We start from the raw sequence: 20,071 nt of genomic DNA, 5'->3' as shown, positions 1-20,071 counted from the left end.
TCCCCCCCCCCTCAAAATATGGTTAATCCTTAACAATACAGGTGTGAGAAATTTTTATCACTGCCTAATATTGCAAATACTTTGAGTAGACTGATTTCTGCTTTAAAAAAAAAAAGATTGGCCGAAACCGGTTTGGCTCAATGGATAGAGCGTCGGCTTGGGGACTGAAAGGTCCCGGGTTCGATTCCGGTCAAGGACACGTACCTTGGTTGTAGGCACATCCCCAGTAGCGGGTGTGCAAGAGGCAGCTGATCGATGACACTCTCTCATCGATGTTTCTAACTCTCTATCTCTCTCCCTTCCTCTCTGTACAAAATCAATAAAATATATTTAAAAAAAAAAAAAAAGATTATATATATATAATTTTTTTAAATTGATTTCAGAGAGGAAGGGAGAGGGAGAGAGAAATAGAAATATCAGAAATAGAAACAAACATTGATCAGCTGCCTCCTGCACGCCCCCTACTAAGTTTTGGAGCCCACATCCCGGGCATGTGCCCTTGATCAGAATCGAACCTGGGACCCTTCAGTCCAAAGGCTGAGATTCTATCCACTGAGCAAAACCAGCTAGGGTTGGTTTCTGCTTTTAATGGACTTTTGATTGCATCAGATTTGCAGAACTGGGAAGATTTGTTGGTGTGACTGTTGTTTTTGATGGAGAAAAGTCTTCCTCTATTCAGCAAGATGGAACTTTGCATATAAATAGTGCTTCCTTGTTAAGAAAACCTCTCCACTTGTGGCTTTGGGCAGAAGGCTGTTAGTCCTGCTTTGCAGATACAGGTTGTGGGTTTGTTGTATGCCAGCACTAAATTATTTTCTAGTCTTTTTGTACATTGTACCATTGTAATCTGTCTTCATTATTTTATCCAAAATAAACTTTGTTTTAATTATTTTGTTGGTTTGTATTTTCTCTTTCTTCTGTTGTTGTTGTTGTTATTGTTGTTGTTGTGTGTGGAAGGTTTAGTTACAAGTTATTGTCAACTTTGCCAAAAGAAAAGTGAGGATAAAGACTTTTTTTTGTGTGTGGCATAAAGAACAATAAATGTAGGCATGTCCTGTTACAGTAGTTCATGGCTGAAAATTACATTTTAATTATAACAAACACTCCAATACTACCACAAAAGCACCTCCTGGGGAGGGATCTGTTTTCAGTTTTTTGGAGAGAGAGAGAGAGAGAGAGAGAGAGAGAGAGAGGGGAGAGAGAGGGAGAGAGAGGGAGGGAGGGGGAGGGGGAGAGGGGGAGGGGGAGAGGGAGGGAGGGAGAGAGGGGGAGAGGGAGAGGGGGAGGGGGAGGGGGAGAGGGAGGGGGAGAGGGAAGGGGAGGGAGAGGGAGGGGGAGAGAGAGAGGGAGAGAGAGAGAGAGAGAGAGAGAGAAACTAACTCATCCTCCAGTGATAGGGAAGATGGTCTAGTAGGAAGCACCAGGAATTCCTTTGTTCTAGATTAAAGTGGCACCAGCAGAATTTGATATAACTAGCTTGGAAGTCTCTGATGCCTAACCTCTTTTAGGGAAAGTCTGGCCAGTAGGTCAGTTAATTTTGGTCAGTTTTAGCCTTTCCGGGTTAGTATTTTCATAACACCCACTCCCAGTCCTGTTTTTATGTATGGGAGTGGGTTGCCCAGGACTTTGTCCTCCACACACTGGGTTTTGATTGTTGATCACTGCTTCTGATAGCAGAGTTGACACTCATTCTTGCAGTTCCCATAAGCTGAATTTGATTCGGAAAATTTAAAGGTTTAGTGCGTTTTATTCCCCTTTGCATTTTCCTCCCCTTTTTCAGGGGACCAAATATTTAAGAATTTAAAGACCAACTTCATGTTCAGGGGAATTTAGAAAGCCCTCCTCATGCCCAGGGAAATTCACATACTTAGAACTGAGAAGACCTTAAGGGTTTTGGGTTTTTTTATCACCCAAGGACATGTTTATTGATTTTAGTTTTTGTTGGTTTGTTTTGTGTTTATTGACTTTAGAGAGGGGGAGAAAAACAATGTGAGGGAGAAAAATCCATAGGTTGCCTCCCACACACTCCTGGACAGATCAACCCTGCCAGCCAGGCATGTTCTCTGACCAGGAATCAAACCCACAACCTTTTAGTGTATATGATGATGTTCCAACCAACTGAGCCACCCAGCTAGGGCATGATCTAAATTTTTTACTTCATGCTGGCACAGATACCCTACAACAAAAATAAAAAATTCAGCCACCCAGGTAAAGGAAGATAATCTGATTTATGGAATTAGCACATTATATGAGTCAAATACCTAGGTTTTTTTTGTCTTTATTTTATTTATTGATTTTAGAGGAAGGAAGAGAGATGAGAGAGACATCAATTTGCTGTGCTGCTTATTTATGCATTCATTGGTTGCTTGTATGTGCTCTGACTGGAGATCAAACCCACAACCTTGGTGTTTTGGGACAATGCTCTAACCAACTGAGCAACCCAGCTAAGGCCCCAGTTTTCAACAACAACAACAACAAAAATCAAGAAGGCATACAAATAAAGAGGAAAGTATGGCCTAACAGAAACGATCCCTTAGACCAGTGATCAGCAAACTCATTAGTCAACAGAGCCAAATATCAATAGTACAACGATTGACATTTCTCTTGAGCCAAATTTTTAAAACTTTTTCTAATGCCACTTCTTCAAAATAGACTCACCCAGGCCATGGTATTTTGTGGATGAGCAATACTCACAGGGCCAAAGAGCCACATGTGTCTTGTGAGCCGCAGTTTGCTGACCATGGCCTTAGAAAAAATTTAAAAGCTATCTTCTTATTTATTTAAACTTACTGTGATGACAAGTTAATAAAATTATGTAGATTTCAAGTATATAATTCTATAACATATCACCTGTAGATTTCATTTTACCACCCAAAGTCAAACATCCAATTATCATGTATTTGACTCCCTTTACTATTTTCCACTTCCCTTTTCCTCTGATAATCACCATACTGGTGTCTGTATCTATGAATTTTTGGTTTATTGTTTGTTCATTTGTTGCTTTCAGTTTTATATTCCACATGAGTGACTTATTTAATTTAGCATGATATTTTCAAGATCCATCCATGTTGTTGCAATAGCGTATTTCATCTTTTGGTTGAATAGTATTCCATCTTCCTATCTAACAAAGAGAGAATGTGCTAATTGACCCCCACGCCATCGCAAAGATGGCAGCGCCCACAGCCAATAAGGAGGAAATGTGTTAATTGACTGTCCCGCCCTCAAAGACAGCAGTGCCCATAAGCCAATAGGAGGGAATATGATAACTGGCTGTCATACCCTCAAAGATAGTAGCGCCCAGTGCCCTCAGCCTCACCGGGTGGTATCCCCTAGGCAGGCCTGGCCGTTCTGCACACCTGCCTCCAAAGTCCCCCAGTCCCCTCAGTTCCCCAGCCACCCAGGGCCATCCCAAGGTACAAGCAAACCTCAGGTGAAAGTAAGGTAACAAGGGCAGGACGAGGCTTGCGTAGCCGGCAGTGGCAGCAGCAGAGGTGTGATAGGGCGGCGCCTACCCCCAATTGCCAGGTCGCTTCCTTTCCCTGAGGGCTTCTGGACTGTGAGTGGGGGCAGGTGGGCTGAGGGATCCCCCTTACAGTGCATGAATTTTCATGCACTGGGCCTCTAGTAGATATATAAAAGGCTAATATAGCGTCCCTTAGGAATTAGACCAGGAGAATGGAAGTTCAATCACTCACTATGATGTGCACAGAACATGGCAGGTGCCCAGTTGTGGTTAATTATCAAAGGAGATAAAAGACTGAAAAGACAGAATGGGAGAAAATATTTGCCAATATCTGTAAGAGATTAATATCCAGAATATAAAAGGAATTCCTGCAACTCAATACAATAATACTTATTTTAAAAATAGCCCTGGAGCCGACACCGGTTTGGCTTAGTGGATAGAGCGTTGGGTTGGGGACTGAAGGGTCCCGGGTTCGATTCCGGTCAAGGGCATGTACCTTGGTTGCGGGCACATCCCCGGTGGGGGGTGTGCAAGAGGCAGCTGATTGATGACTCTCTCATCAATGTTTCTAACTCACTATCTCTCTCCCTTCCTCTGTATAAAATCAATAAAATATTAAAAAAAAAAAATAGCGCTGGAATTATATCTCAGCTACAGAGAAGAGACTGCTGGTTGCCAGAGGTGGGGGTTGGAGTGTGAGCAGATGAATGACAGAAGTTAAAAGGTATAAATAAATTTCCTATGTAAGATAACTAATTCATGGGAATATAATATATAGCATAGTGACTATAGTTAAAAATATTATATTGGCCGAAACCAATTTGGCTCAGTGGATAGAGCATTGGCTTGTGGACTGAAAGGTCCAGGTTCAATTCCGGTCAAGGGCATGTGCCTTGGTTGTGGGAACATCCCCAGTGGGCGGTGTGCAAGAGGCAGCTGATCGATAATTCTCTCATCGATGTTTCTAACTCTCTGTCCCTCTCCCTTCCTCTCTGTAAAAAAATCAAAATATATTTTAAAAAATATATAGTATATTGCCCTGAGCAAGGTGGCTCACTTGGTTGGAGCATTGTCCCAATACACCAAAAGTTTGATTCCTGGTCAGGGCACATACTCAGGTTGTGGGTTTGATTCCTGGTTATGACATGTACCGAAGGCAACTGATCAACGTTTCTCTCATATATTGATGTTTCTCTTCCTCTAAAACCAATTTTAAAAATACTATATTACAGCCCTTGCCAGTTTGGCTCAGTGGATAGAGTGTTGGCCTATGGACCCACGGGTCTTGGGTTCAATTCCGGTCAAAGGCACTTACCTCAATTGCAAGCTCCTCCCCAGCCATGGCACGTGTAGGAGGCCACCAATCGATGTTTCTCTCACATTGTTATTTCTCTTTGTCTTTCCCTGTCTCTTCTACCCTATCTAAAAATCAATGGGAAAATACATTGGGTGAGGATTAAAAAAGAAGTCTATGTAATAAAAGCCTAATATGCAAATTGACTTAATGGATGAACAACTGGAGGAATAACCATTTGCTATGATGTACACTGACCACCAGAGGGCAGATGCTCAATGTAGGCTCTTTTCCCAGCCCCAGGCTAGCTAAGGTGGGTGCCAGTGGGGACTCCCTAATCATCCCACCAATCATCCATGGAGGTAGGCTATTGGCAGTGGGGGTGGCAGGGCTAGTGAGCAGGTGGTGCCAGGCCAGCCATGGCAGATGCCAGTGGGCACACCAGTTGCCCCACAGATCGGCCCTGATTCCTGGCCAGACCTAGGGACCCTACCTGTTCACGAATTTCATGCATCAGGCCTCTAGTAAATAAGTAAATAAATAAATCTCGTTAAAATATACTGTAGTACATATTTGAAAATTGCTGAGAGTAAAGTTCTCATTATTTGTAAATTAAATAATCTAATTAAAAAGCACCATCTTATTCCTTGTACTTTGTCTTTGTATATCTTGTCTGCTTTTGGAATACAACTTTTACCCTACTTAGTTCTCTACTGATTTGAAACTAATACAATCTGTTTCTATACTTGTTACTCTAGAAACTATGTATATCTGTATGAAACTCTATTAAGATGAGCCCCTTTTTTCAGATTTCACATTTCTCCATCAGTATTGGGAGGTCTTTAAGGCAAATCATTTACCAGACTAAATGAAATTACTTTTTTTTTCCTCCTTTTTTTTGGTATAACATTTTTAAAAAAAGCAGCCCAGCCCTAGCAGTTCAGCTCAGTGGATCTAGAGCATTAGCCTACAGACTGAAAGGTTAAGGGCATGTACCTTGATTGCAGGCTCCTCCCCAGCCCATACCCTGGTTAGGGCATGTGCAAGGGACAACTAATAGATGTGTTTCTCTCACAACGATATTTCTCTCTTTCCAACTCTTTCTAAAAATCAATGGGAAAATATCGTCAGGTAAGGATTTTTTAAAAAAGCAACCCACACACATTAACACTGTCCTTCAGTTTAAAATCAGATTACAGCTGAAACCGGTTTGGCTCAGTGGTAGAGCGTCGGTCTGCTGACTGAAAGGTCCCGGGTTTGATTCCGGTCAGGGGCATGTACATTGGTTGCAGGCACATCCCCAGTGGGTGGTGTGAAAGAGGCAGCTGGTCAATGTTTCTCTCATTGACGTTTCTAGCTCTTAGTCTCTCTCCCTTCCTCTCTGTGAAAAATCAATAAAAAATATTTTTTAAAAATATATAAATACCTAAAAGCAATTCTGTAGATCACTGACTCCAACCCCCCCCCCCCCTCCAAAAAATAAAATAAAATCAGATTACAGCCCAGCCAGCTGATTTGCTTATTTTTGATCATCGACCCACAGAGAAAGAGGGTACTGGTTTGATTTCTGTTGGTCAGGGCACTTGCCAGGCTGTGGTTAGATCCCTGGTTGGAGGTGTTACGCCCAGACTTCGTGATCCCCAAGGATCACCAGGGAGCCGAGTCCAATGCAATTAACAAAAGAGCCTTTTCCATGCCAGCATGGGCTCTGTCCCACTCACGCTGGCAGCATGGCGGAAGAGAGAGTGAATTTTGCCCAGTCCAGGGGTTTTACTCTGGTCAGTGTAAACTGCCTCGGAAGCCATTAGCCATTGTAGCTGAGGAACTAGTTATGTGTGGCTTTCAGCCTAAAATTCTAGGAAAGAAAACTCAAGAACTAGAGATAATGTTTTGAATGTACTTTGGAGCTACTATATGGCATTTATGTTTACCATAGGCAGGTTAACCTATTATTGTCTTAAAATTTTAACACAAGACAACAGTATTAATGTAATTTTTAAATTGATTTTACTTCTCAGTATAATTAATACTTGTAACAAATTTTCCCTGAAATTATGAATTAACTGCTCAGAGTTAACAAGAAATGGATTCATCCATTCAATTTATAAAATATTTAGCTTGTAAGAAACAATTTTTTTTCATTATTATTACATAGCATTCAAGGTTAATAAAGCTGTCTTGAGATTTCAAACTGAGAAATCTTATGCAAGAGTTTTAAAAAGTGCATCAACCAAGGTACAGTTTAAATATTAATATACAAATATTCCAGACCCCAATTCCATTTAACACGGATATTAACCTTTCTGTTTAATTCCCTCTGTTCCCCCCAATATGGCATGACTTTGTAGAGCACCTTTGCCCTCCAACACACATTTGGCATCAGTAATCACTGACTGTGACGGAGTAATGGGTAGCAATGGCAAATAGTGGGTAGAACCCAAGGATGCTAATAAATGTCCTTTAATGCACAGGATGAACACCCAACAAAGAATTACCCAGCCCAAATGTTAACAGAACCAGTGGTAAGAACCCCTGTGGTAGAGTATGACCCAATTTCCAGTGTACAAATAGACTGTCCCCTGAAATTTTGAGAACACAGACTGATAGAAATCAGGACATACACCATTTAATTAGCTTCGACCTGCTCCCCTAATTTAATATATATATCTTAATATGGAAAGTTAATTTGAGCTGTTCTGAAGAAGCTAAGCAAACAGTTTCTGTTGCACATTTTTCTGGACTATGATAAAACTTTAATGATATGTAAAGCACCTGGCAAATAAAGTACTCTACAAGTTCTGAAAATGTTTCAATACATTGCAAATAAAGAGCTTCACTTGTTTGTTCAAATTTCTCAGGACTGTTTAAATAGGTTAAGTTTAGTTGATATGCTTTTTAAAAATAATCTTTCACAAATGTCCTTTACAAACACGGGCTGTGTGATACAAGTAAGAATTGTCAGCATCTTTTCCACACAAACTCAGGTTGTAAAGTACCAATGTATCCAATGAGAATTCTAATGGGGAGCAATTTTTAAAACATCATTTTAAGTTTACTAAGCAGAAACATTTTTAGTACTTTACTAATCATTCATCTCCACATTCACATTCTGTATATTTTCTCATGGTCAAAAAACTGACTCAAATTATCTAAGTTATCCCACCATTTAAAGAGAAAAGTTTCTGCAATAATTTTAAACCATGGAGTTATCTTAATTTCGCCGCTGGCTGCCTTTTTCAACATTTCTTCCATCTCTTCCTTTGACACATAGCAATAGGTTTTAATTTCATTGGGGTCTGGATCCAAAGTCACGTTCTTTCTCACAAACAAAATGTAATCAATTTCATGTTCTCCCCAGATACCATCAGACTGAGCCTTGTAGTGAATTCTAGTCAGATAGTTAATTTCTTCTGGAGGAACCTAGGACGAAAATGAAGCAGTAATAGAAATATCAAAATATCAAAAACAAATTATCTAGCCGAACCAGTTTGGCTCAGTGGTAGAGCGTCAGTCTGCAGACTGAAAGGTCCCAGGTTCGATTCCAGTCAAGGGCATGTACATTGGTTGTGGGCACATCCCCGGTAGGGGGCGTGCAAGAGGCAGCTGGTCGATGTTTCTCTCATCAACGTTTCTAGCTCTCTATCTCTCTCCCTTCCTCTCTGTAAAAAAATCAATAAAATATATTTTAAAAAATAATAATCTAAATTAATTGACCACATTTCAGTGCTAATCTGAACAAAAGTTTTAGTTAATGACTTTAAAAATTTAATCTTCTATTGATGATTTATGGAAATGGTACTATTTAGTTTCAAAGTACCTAAATTTTTTCCATAGGACCAAAAATAATTTGATTTATTGAAAGAATTGTATTTTTTAATTTTTATTTTATTATTTTAAAAATATATTTGTATTGATTTTAAAGAGGAAGGGAAAGAGAAATATCAATAACAGAGAATCACTGATCAGCTGCCTCCTGCACACCACATACCAGGATCGAGCCTGCAATCTGGGCATGTGCCGAGATTCGAACTCTGACCTTCTGCTTCATGGAACTATGTTCAACAACTGAGCTATGCAAGCTGGGCAGAATTATATATTTTATTAAAAGCAGTCACTTGGGCCAAAATCATTTTGGCTCAGTGGATAGAACGCTGGCCTGCAGACTGAAAGGTCCCAGGTTCGATTCCAGTCAAAGGCACGTACCTTGTGGTTGTGGGCACATCCCCAGTAGGTGATGTGCAGGAGGCAGCTGAACAATGTTTCTCTCTCATCGATGTTTCTCTCTATCCCTCTCCCTTCCTCTCTGTAAAAAATCAATAACCTATATTCAAAAAATGAAATAAAAGCAGTCACGGGGGTGGGGGAGGGGGAGAGAAAGGTGGGGGGGAAGGAGATGGGGGGTAAGGACACATTTAATACCTTAAGAAAGAAAGAAAGAAAGAAAGAAAGAAAGAAAGAAAGAAAGAAAGAAAGAACGGAAGAAAGAAAGAAAGAAATCAGTCACTTAAACTAGAATTGTATCAGTCTCCCTTCACATCTTAATACTACTTTTTGGGAGAAAAAAATACTTGCTATTTAACTAGATGAGAGATACTTTGTTTATTCAGATATTTTATCTTACTTAAAGGGGACAATTTGGGAGGAAGGGGGTGATTTTAATTCAGCTGTGGTTCATAATCTTAAGGATTTCCACAAGAAAATAATCCAACTTTGATATGAATTATTAAAAAGTCATTTATAAATTATAAAAAGTCAACTTTAGCCTAAATTGGTTTGGCACAGTGGATAGAGCGTCAGTCTGTGGACTGAAAGGTCCTGGGTTCCATTCTGGTCAAGGTCATGTGCCTTGGTTTGAGGCACATCCCCAGTGGAAGGTGTGTAGGAGGCAGCTGATCTATGTTTCTCTCTCATCGATGTTTCTAACTCTATCCTCTCCCTTCCTCTCTATAAAAAAATCAATAAAAAATATATTTTTTAAAAAGTCAACTTTATACTGGTTAACAGATCAATTTGTTTCAATACTGAGGTAAATTCTGACAATATTAAGAAATGAAAATTTCAATATTTAAAAAATATATATTTTATTGATTTTTTACAGAGAGGAAGGGAGAGGGATAAAGAGTTAGAAACATTAGCCGAAACCGGTTTGGCTCAATGGATAGAGCGTCGGCTTGGGGACTGAAGGGACCCGGGTTCGATTCCGGTCAAGGGCATGTACCTTGGTTGCAGGCATATCCCCAATAGGGGGTGTGCAAGAGGCAACTGATCGATGACTCTCTCTCATCGATGTTTCTAACTCTCTATCTCTCTCCCTTCCTCTCTGTACAAAATCAATAAAATACATATTAAAAAAAAAAAAAAGAGTTAGAAACATTGATAAGAGAAAAATAGATCAGTTGACTCCTGCACACCTTCTACTGGGGATGTGCCTGCAACCAAGGTACATGCCGTTGACCAGAATCAAATCTGGGACCTTTCAGTCTGCAGGCCAACACTCTATCCACTGAGCCAAACCGGTTAGGGCTAAATTTCAATATTTTTATTCAAGATTTTTTTGTGGGGGCCAATAATTATAAAGAAGTTACAAAGCTGAAACCTACACTTGGGCCTAAAATTTTAATGAAAAATGTTTTAATGTACGTTTAGATTTCACCTTGTAGGGGTTGGTTATGCTATCAATTTAGTTACCTGTTCCATGGGAATTCCCAATTCAGCCTTTAAACGCCTCTGTGCTGCTCGCCTTACTCCAATTGCCTCATTTTCTTCAAGCTCTCCTGGGTTACTTAAGGGATGACTACAACAAGTATTGGTAAAACAACCTGGAACATGTTAATATAGATGTTAATATAATAACTTTTGCTCAAAGTAGGTCTAAAAGTTCAAAACAACCCAAAGTTTTAAAACTAATAGAAAAATTAATCAAATGATTTTTTTAAACATATTCTACTGATTTTTTACAGAGAGGAAGAGAGAGGGATAGAGAGTTAGAATCATCAAGGAGAGAGAATCATCTATCAGCTGCCTCCTGCACACCCCCTACTGGGGATGTGCCAGCAACCAAGGTACATATCCTTGACTGGAATCGAACCCGGGACCGTTCAGTCTGCAGGCCGACGCTCTATCCACTGAGCCAAACCGGTTTCGGCAATCAAATGATTTTTAAAGATTGATTTCTAAATCAGTTATAATGGACTATCAGTCATCATTTTGTGAAACAGACATGTATAGATAAGTTCTTTATGAATGCTTTTACAAAAAAAGATCAAAATGTAAGATATAGATTTAAACACTTAGTTTTTATCCTTTACTGCTATTTTATTAGGCTCGACTCATTGTATAAGTTTCTTTTACGTAGAATATGAAATTATGTCATTCACAGGATTTCCCTTTTTGACAATGGCTAATCAGAAAGTTCCAAATGACAGCCGAGACCGGTTTGGCTCAATGGATAGAGCGTTGGCTTGGGGACTGAAGGGTCCCGGGTTCGATTCCGGTCAAGGGCATGTACCTTGGTTGCGGGCATATCCCCAGTGGGGGGTGTGCAGGAGGCAGCTGATCGATGACTCTCTCTCTCATTGATGTTTCTAACTCTCTATCTCTCCCTTCCTCTCTGTACAAAATCAATAAAATAGATTAAAAAAAAAAGAAAAAAAAGAAAGTTCCAAATGACAAAGTCAATTAAATATAGTTCCCAACAAAATATTGTATATTGATTGGGCACACTAACCTGGAAAGGTAATTTTAGTATCTGATCTCTGCTGTAGCAGGAGCTTATTTTCAGTGTTGAATAAGAAGACACTAAAAGCTCGATGCAGTAATCCTGAAAGCAAAAACAATACTGTTAATATAGTTTTAAAATTGAGGTTATATGCCTGACTCTCTACTTGGAATTCAGGATATTAGTAACTTGCTGGCAGTTCTGCTTTTTTTCCATTGTCTTCTATTTAGTGAGTCTCCAGATGGCTATAATGGAGAACTCTGGCATACCAGCAAGAAGGTGGCCTCTAAGTCAAAGAAATGGATATCTGTCAACCAGGCTGCTACTGGCCAACCACCTGTCCAGGGACATTAGGCTTAGCGAGCCTTCTCCTAGGAAAGCTGGGAAGGAATGTGCTTTCATTTATGATACTTGGCTCTTTCTCCATTCACTAGAAAAAAAGCATTATAGGCTTGAAGTACTATTTTGCTAGGATTACTATATTTCTTCTTTTTTATAAGCCAAATTAATCCTGTAGGTAGGAGCTGAGTAGAAGAGATGAAATTGCCTGGCCAGCGTGGCTTAGTGGTTGAGCATCAACTTATGAACCAAGAGGTCAAGGTTTGATTCCTGGCCAGGGCATATGCCCAGGGTTATGGGCTCAATCCCCAGTAGGGGGCGTGCAGGAGGCAGTTGATCAATGATGTTTCTATCTTTCTCTCCCCCTTCTTTCCTTTCTAAAATAAAAAAATATACATGTTCTGTACCCAAAGCTACACTGTGTTCTAGTAAAAAGCCTGCTCAGAGAGGCGGTCTATTAAAAAAAGAACTGGTGTTGCCTTGGAAGTATACAGCAAATATAGCCCTAAGCCTATGTTTTAACTGTAAGATTAGGGGGTTGTCTTATATGCCAGAAAATACAGTATATCCTATCTAATAAAGAGAGAATATGCCGTCACAAAGATGGCGGCCCTCAGTCCCCTCAACCCTGCCAGAGTCCCCCAGTCCTTTCAGGCCAGCTGATGCAGCCAGACCCACCCCAGTCCCCAGCCACCCAGGGCTGGCCTGAGGTGCAGGTAAACCTCAGATAGCGGCTGCCCAGTCGATGTCGGAGGCACAGGTAACCAGGGAAGGCCAAGGCTTGTGCTGCTGGCAGTGGCAGCAGCAGAGGTGTGATAGGGCATCACCTTCCCCTGATCACTGGGTTGCCTCCCTTCCTTGAGGGCTCCTGGACTGTGAGAGGGGGCAGGATGGGCTGAGGGACCCCTTCCTCCAATGCATGAATTTTCATGCACCGGGCCTCTAGTGCATATATGTAAAAGCTTAAGTGACAAATATGACCGAATGACTTGAACGACCGCTCAATGCAGGAGTTGGCCCCTGGTAGTAAGTGCGCCCCACAGCCAACCCCCCCAGCTTGGCAAACCTCCTGTGGTCCCTCCCACCGTCCAGCAGGCCCTGACCAGCAGCTGGAATGCCTGGCCCCAATTGGGACTGGGTACAACACCCCTGATAGGCCCTGATTGTTGGCCAGGCCTAGGGACCCCTATTTTGTGCACTGGGCTTCTAATCTATATACATAAAAGCCTAAGTGTCCAAACGACCAGTCTACTGGTAGCTATGACCACCGGGAAGCAGACATTCAATGCAGGAGCTGCCCCCTGGTGGTCAGTGTGCTCCCACAGCTAACCTCCCACAGTCCCTCCCCTGAGCTGGCCAGACCCCATTAGCCCCAATTGGTACTGGGTGAAATGGGCCTCCATCGGCCCTAATCATGGGCCAGGCCGATGGATCCCACCAGAGCATCTATTCATGCATGGGGCCTTTAGTATATGTAGAAAAAACATGAAATGGAAATCACTGTTAAGCAGGGAAAGCAGCAAGACAGGCTGTATAATTACACCACTCACCTAATTGGAAGCAGAGATAAAATATGACGATTAAAAGTCACACCTTTACCAACATACTTTTCTCAGCTGCCCTGAAATGCCTACACATGTCACTTTCTCACACAGTATTTCAAAACAGTACCTTTCTCAATGTTTTCATTCAAGTGACAATTCTTTTTGGTCTCAGCTCCAATTTTATTGTCATTTTCATCAATAAGAATACACATCTCTGCCAGGAGCTGAACCTGTTTCTCATCAAGATGGTTGGTGTTGATTTCAGGCATGGTGACAGAATGTCCGACCTAGAATCCTAATAGGGAGGAGACAGAAAGGTCACTGCATCACAGGTCTCGAACTGTCATATGAACATAGTGACAAGTCAATTCTGAATCCAGAGCCCAGTAAACAAATACTGTAAGCCATTCGAGAGGGTAAGAACTGTGGCTGCTGCTCTTACTTGGCCATTAGCTGGAAAGGTATGTGTAGATTTAATGTCTGTCTCTCACTGATGTCTGCCATAGCCATCCACCTCTGCACTCCAGACTGTGTCCTGTGGTGGACTCTGCTTCTGCACACTTTCCTTCCTTAGGGGCCTGTCTGTCTGTGATCTAGTCCCAACCTCACTTTTTACCCTGCTGTTCACCCTTTCTGTGTTGTCTATGATAACCCATATTATACATTACATATACAAATGCGGCTCATATGGTAACCATATTCCCTCCTATGCCACATACTAATCTGTTAAAATCCCCTTTTCAAGATCCACTCTAGCTGAAACCGGTTTGGCTCAGTGGGTAGAGCATAGGCCTATGGACTGAAAAGTCTCAGGTTAGATTCCAGTCAAGGGCATGTACCTTGGTTGCGGGCACATCCCCAGTGGGGGGTGTGCAGGAGGCAGCTCATTGATGTTTCTAACTCTTTATCCCTCTCCCTTCCTCTCTGTTAAAAATCAATAAAATATATATTTTTAAAAATCTTAAAAAAAAAACACCACACTTTTTTTTTTTTTTTTAAAGATCCACTCTATGTGCCCAACACTCACGAACCCTTTAACCAACATCTCAGGAAGACTTAACCAATTTTTCTCTGCCGGAGATCCCAGTAAGATTGCGACTGCTGCCGAAACCGGTTTGACTCAATGGATAGAGCGTCGGCTTGGGGACTGAAGGGTCCCAGGTTCGATTCCGGTCAAGGGCATGTACCTTGGTTGCGGGCATATCCCCAGTGGGGGGTGTGCAAGAGGCAGCTGGTCGATGACTCTCTCATCGATGTTTCTAACTCTATATCTCTCTCCCTTCCTCTCTGTACAAAATCAATAAAATATATATATTTTAAATTGTGACTGCTGCGCAGGAGGCAGAGTGAGCAGCACCCCTGCCGAAGCGGTGAGAGTCACCCCGCCCTGGCTCCAGGGAAACTTCACCGAGAAGCAGAACAGGAATTTCACTCCCTTTTCACAAATGCAAAATATCTCTACACCGCCCCCTCCCCTCCACACCTGCAAACAGCTAACACGGAAAAGGCATTCTTAGCTCACAGGACCTCACAGGCAGCGGGGCGGTTTGGTCCTCAGGCGCTCCCTCCTACCAAAGCTACTGAGTGTGGTGCCGCCTCCGGGACTCCCGGGGACCGGCTCCAGGTGTCCCCCTGGAGGACCCCCGCCTCTCCCTCAGGGACCTCCGCGCCCCGTCTCCCTCAGCACCACCGGGCGCCCTCAGTGTCTCCCCTCGGGAACGCCCCATCACTCCCCTAGGGCACCCCCACCCCTCGTCTTTCCCCCTCGGGGACCTGCCCGCCGTGGACCCCTGTGAACTCCCCATCTCTCCTTTCGGGAGCCAGTCCCCCTTCTCGGCCCTCGCCTTACCTGGGAGCCACTCGTCACTAGCCCTCAGGGACCCCGACCCCACATCTTCCCCTTGGGGAGCCCCCTTTCCTCCCCTCGGGCGCACCGAACCTGAGGTGCCGACCGTCCGTGTGCAGCCCCTCCGCCGCGCGCGCCTCCCGCTGGCCCAGGCCCCGCGGCAGCCACTCCCCTGCGCCCGCCTCCCCGCGGTCCAGGCCCCAGACGCCCAGAGCCCAATCTCCGGCGGTCGCGCCAGAGCGCACGCGTCTGCGGGCCAATCGCGCACGGCCAAGGCCTGACGTCACGTCGCGCGATGGCGCCACGCCCACCTCGCGCAGGGTCTCTCGCGGGACTGGGGGTCGCAGACCCGCTTTTAGCCCGTGACCTAGGAGCTGCCGGACCTAGGGACGCTTCCAGGTCCCCCGGGGGACGGCCCCGGGCCGCGGCGCCTGGAGTCGCGCCTGCGCACTGGGGGTCTGCGCACTGCACGGAGTAAATTGCGGAGCCGCTCACCCACTTGGCTCCGGCGGGGCCCTTGGCGTGAAGATGAAGGCACACGTCACTGTGGATGTGCTGGCTTGGGGGCCACACACCCCGGCTTACGTTGCTCGGGAAAGTTCTGTGAGTTCCGAAGCGGTGACGTCCCCAGGGACAGATGCTGAGCGAGGTAGAGGCAGTTTAAGGAGCCTTCTGCGCAGGGGGCAGGCATTTATTTTATCCATATATTCATTGAAGGTTACACGTTAGTAATGCAGGCTACATGTGAAATGATCCTTCAGCGTTTAGTGTTAACGTCAAAGACCGTCAAACCTATAAAGAATTTTTGTGAGTTTCTTTGAGCCATACAATTACGGGGAAGCAGAATCTCAATGAATTGGGATGATGCTCTGGAGAGTGGCAGTTTTTCACCTTGTTTCCTACATTACAACCAAAAGAGGAGACTTACGTACATGAAATCCATTGGTGATAGATTAGGAAGACCTTTAGCCGGATAATGGAGGCGGGGAAACCTCTGTGATTGGATAAAAAGTAAAAATTATAGACACATACTTCTTAGGTGGGTACAGGATAGTTAGTAGTCAACAGTAAATGTAACAATAACAATGAAGAAATTTATGGCACTCTGTGATATACAGAGAAAACAAATTTTCTGAGATTTGCATGAGAGGATGAGTGATTTATGTTTGCATGGAATTACATCCCTGGGTTTCCAAAGACTCATTTCCTTTAGTCTATCTCCTGTAGGTGGTGTGCAGGAGGCAGCTGGGGTTTCAGTAGAACTAGAAACAAAGCCAGTGTCCAGAGTTTCCATCCCATATTGCAGGTGGGTCCAGCTCAGCATCAGTCCACTAGTCCACTGTGTGTGGGGTCCGCACCGTGGTGAGCCATGTGCCAAATGCAGGCAGACCAAGAGAGTGCGTCGTCCCCTGCAACAAGAGGCCCAGGATTAAAAATCCCAAACTTCTTGCCTTTGCAGTTGCCACACCCATTCTGGCCAGTGACCTGTTTCTAGGTGTAACTGACAGCCAAGTACTTTTCCAAGGTCACCCCAACTTTACTGGGTATGCGTCTATCTTCCTTTGTTCCTTTCCTATTATTAATATTTAGGTTAGTTACAACAGTATTAGATCTTCATATTTACTACATTGAATTTTTTAAATATGTTATTGATTTCAAAGGGAGAAACAGATAGAAACATCAATTATAAAAAAGAAACATCAATTATGAGAGTCATGATCAGTTGCCTCCTGTACACTCCCTACCGGGGATAGAGACAAAATCCCCAGCATGTGCCCTGAGAATTGAGCTCTGATCTCCTGGTTTATGGGTCAATGCTCAGCTACTGAGCAACACTGGCCAGGCTGAATTTTGTTTTTGTTTTTTAAAAATATAATTTTTATTGACTTCAGACAGGAAGGGAGAGGGAGAGAGAAACATCAATGATGAGAGAGAACCATTGACAGGCTGCCTCCTGCACACCACCTACTGGAGACCGAGCCTGCAGTCCAGGCATGTGCTCTTGGCTGTAACTGAACCTTGGGAGCCTTCAGTCTGCAAGCTAACGTGTTAGCCATTGAGCCAAACTTGCTAGGCCTGAATTTGTGTTTTAAGTTCCTGTTCCTACACAGCAGTTGTTCCAGGATGTTATGTTTATGGCTCAGCCTGGAGCTATTTATCAAGTTAATAGCCGTTATGGGAACTGAGGGTAAGATCTGCATGGGCCCCACTTCCCCAAAAGCCTCCCAACTACATTTTAAGTGACTCTATTAGCAATGCTTACTCCATTTTATTTTCTCCATTATTAGGCTAAACATAATTTCAATTACTTTATATTGTGGACGAAAAAGGGGCCACACCGAAACCCATTTGGTTCAATGGATAGAGTGTCGGCTTGGGGACTGAAGGGTCCCGGGTTCGATTCAGGTCAAGGGCATGTTCCTTGGTTGTGGGCACATCCCCAAGTGGGAGGTGTGCAAGAGGCAGCTGATCGATGACTCTCTCTCATCGATGTTTCTAACTCTCTATCTCTCTCCCTTCCTTTCTGTACAAAATCAATAAAATATTAAAAAAAAGAAAAAAAAAGAAAAGAAAAAGGGGCCACATGCTAACCTGACAAGTTCAGGGAGGGCTTTTATGGCAGTCTTGCAAACTAAAAAATCTAAAGTAATCACAAAGGATGGTCTGAAATTAAAACTTTATTTATCTTTTTGTCTTATCTGTATCTTTTTTTTTTCTTTTTCCAGACAGGTACTACTTTGTTACAGGTCAATGATAAAATAATCCTAGCAACAAATGTTAACATACAAAAAAAGGGTTCTAGCTAAATAAAGGTCTAATATCTAAGTGAACGATGATTTCACAAACAGTACAAACACAGACAAGTGGTAAAAGAATTACCAGTAAGTTGAATTATCATCTAGCAGACAATAGTACAGCCTGTTGTCACATTGAGCAATTATCCTATATAATAAAGAGGTAATACGCAAATTGGCCCTCATGCCCTCACACAAGATGGCTGCCACAAGATGGCCAGCAGGGGAAGGCAGTTGTGGGGGACTGGGCCAGCAGGGGAGCAGTTAGTCATCAATCAGGCTGGCAAGGGAGTAGTTAGGGGGTGATCAGGCTGAAGTGCAGAAGAGGTTAGGGGCAATCAGGCAGGCGAGCAGTTGGGAGCCAGCAGTCCCGGAGTGTAAGAGGGATGTCTCACTGAGCCTATAGGGATCGGGCCTGAACTGGTCCCCTGAGAGGTCCCAAATTGGAGAGGGTGCAGGCTTGGCTGAGGGACAACTTCCCTTTCCTGATGCAACTTGCACAGGGCCTCTAGTATTACATGAATTCCACCCTTGTTCATAGCAACAGTTCATGAACAGTAAGTATAGAAGCATAACCAACGGACACAGATACCAGGGGGGGTGAGAGCATGGGGGAAGTTAAGGAGGGATAAGGAAAATATGTAATACCTTAATCAATAAAGAAAAAAATATGCCACTAAAAAGACTTTGATGAAAAATACAAAATAAAGGTCTTCAGGATGTGAGGGCGATCTGGCTGCGACATCTGTCACCCCATTGATCGCCAGGGTTGGTTCGGCTGATCTGGCTGGCTAGGCGGGTGTCCCCCTCCTCCCTCACCGATCCATGTGCGTCCCTCCCGAAGCTGCGAGCTCGGTGGAAGAGGACGACCTTCCTCCCAGAGGAGAGGACCGGTCTTTGGTCGAGGGTATACGAGTAGCTGCGCTCCCCTGCTAGAACCTCCAAACAAGCTCTCAAAATAAAGGTCTTCAAATGTTAAAGAAATTCATGAAGGAGCCCCAAAGCAATTTTTAAAAAAAATATATTTTATTGATTTTTTGTAGAGAGGAAGGGAGAGAGATAGAGAGCTAGAAACATGGACGAGAGAGAAACAGCGACCAGCTGCCTCTTGCACACACCCTACTGGGGATGTGCCCGCAACCAATGTACATGCCCTTGACCGGAATCGAACCTGGGACCTTTCAGTCCACAGACCGACACTCTACCACTGAGCCAAACCAGCTTCGGCCCCAAAGCAATTTCAAAGAATGAAAACATAACCTTCAGAAATGTCTTCCTTGCATATTTGCTAAGGCAATTTTATCAGAAATACAGGAGATTGATTCCCACTGACTCAATAGCTTCAAGGGTAGAAACTGTAGATAACCTATATAGATAATCTTTAGAGATTAATTGCTGAATTCTGTTTCTGTATTATCGGCTATCGCAAGATAGGGCCACATTCCACTGTTCCCAGCCTTTAGAATTTAGAACAAAGGGTGGGTGCGGAAGGGACTGAACATTAACTGTGCACCTATGGATGAGGACAATGGGGGGTGGGGAAAGGGCAGAGGGTGGGAACCTGGTGGAGGGGGGAAAAATTAGGAACTTTTGTAAAAATATGAACAATAAAGATTGATTAAAAAAAAAGAAAAAAAAGAAACAGTAAACCAAAGCAAAAATCCAAAAAAAAGAAAGAAAAAAAGAGAAAGAATTTAGAACAAAGGAAAATTCCTGTGGTTTGAACCTTTAAAAGTACTGTCTACACCTGGAACAGTGTGGTTGTGTGGACTCCACTTGCATGTGGTGCTCACACAGCTGACCTGGCCAGTTTTTCAATAAATCCTTGCCTGCTTTTTTAAAATCAATCATCAGCCTCCGGTGGTCTTATTTTGAACCCAGGGTCCAACCCCACAACAACTTGAGACTGATCATGAAGTGACATATTAACCAGCTTAACCCTATATACTTAGGTATTTGAGGTACAGATCAAATAATCAGTAATGAAGTCCATGATTGAATACCAGCAAACCTCATCTACCTATCAATCATGCTCATTATTGAATCTTACTAAATTCAGCTTTATTTCCTTT

General features: G+C 43.1%; 1 protein-coding gene across 3 annotated transcripts; it reads right to left on the bottom strand.

The window, feature by feature from the left end:
- Positions 1 to 6,743: 6,743 nt before the first annotated feature.
- LOC118702447 (isopentenyl-diphosphate Delta-isomerase 1) lies at positions 6,744 to 15,576 on the bottom strand. Of its 3 annotated transcripts, none has more exons than XM_036408389.2 (5): positions 15,298 to 15,576; positions 13,486 to 13,653; positions 11,485 to 11,577; positions 10,446 to 10,576; positions 6,744 to 8,177 (listed from the first exon to the last, which is right to left on the bottom strand). In XM_036408389.2, the coding sequence occupies exons 2-5, from the start codon at positions 13,625 to 13,627 to the stop codon at positions 7,860 to 7,862; spliced, it is 684 nt and encodes a 227-aa protein (XP_036264282.1). In that variant the 5' UTR covers positions 13,628 to 13,653; positions 15,298 to 15,576; the 3' UTR covers positions 6,744 to 7,859. The 3 variants fall into 3 exon arrangements, with proteins under 3 accessions (XP_036264282.1, XP_045444754.1, XP_045444759.1); XM_045588798.1 differs by having other exon boundaries at positions 13,486 to 13,662; positions 15,285 to 15,341; XM_045588803.1 differs by lacking the exon at positions 15,298 to 15,576 and adding an exon at positions 15,208 to 15,228.
- Positions 15,577 to 20,071: the final 4,495 nt, after the last annotated feature.

This window comes from Pipistrellus kuhlii, unplaced genomic scaffold, assembly GCF_014108245.1.
Source record: "Pipistrellus kuhlii isolate mPipKuh1 unplaced genomic scaffold, mPipKuh1.p scaffold_m20_p_1, whole genome shotgun sequence".
NCBI lineage: Eukaryota > Metazoa > Chordata > Mammalia > Chiroptera > Vespertilionidae > Pipistrellus > Pipistrellus kuhlii.
This window is presented reverse-complemented; position numbering and strand designations above follow the sequence as displayed.

Coding starts and splice junctions, on each gene's coding strand:
- LOC118702447 (XM_036408389.2), bottom strand. CDS start 13,627: ATGCCTGAAATCAACACCAACCATCTTGATGAGAAACAGGTTCAGCTC. Junction 11,578..13,485: donor GAATGAAAACATTGAGAAAG/GTACTGTTTTGA, acceptor TTTTGCTTTCAG/GATTACTGCATCGAGCTTTT. Junction 8,178..10,445: donor TGGGAATTCCCATGGAACAG/GTAACTAAATTG, acceptor TTTTCGTCCTAG/GTTCCTCCAGAAGAAATTAA.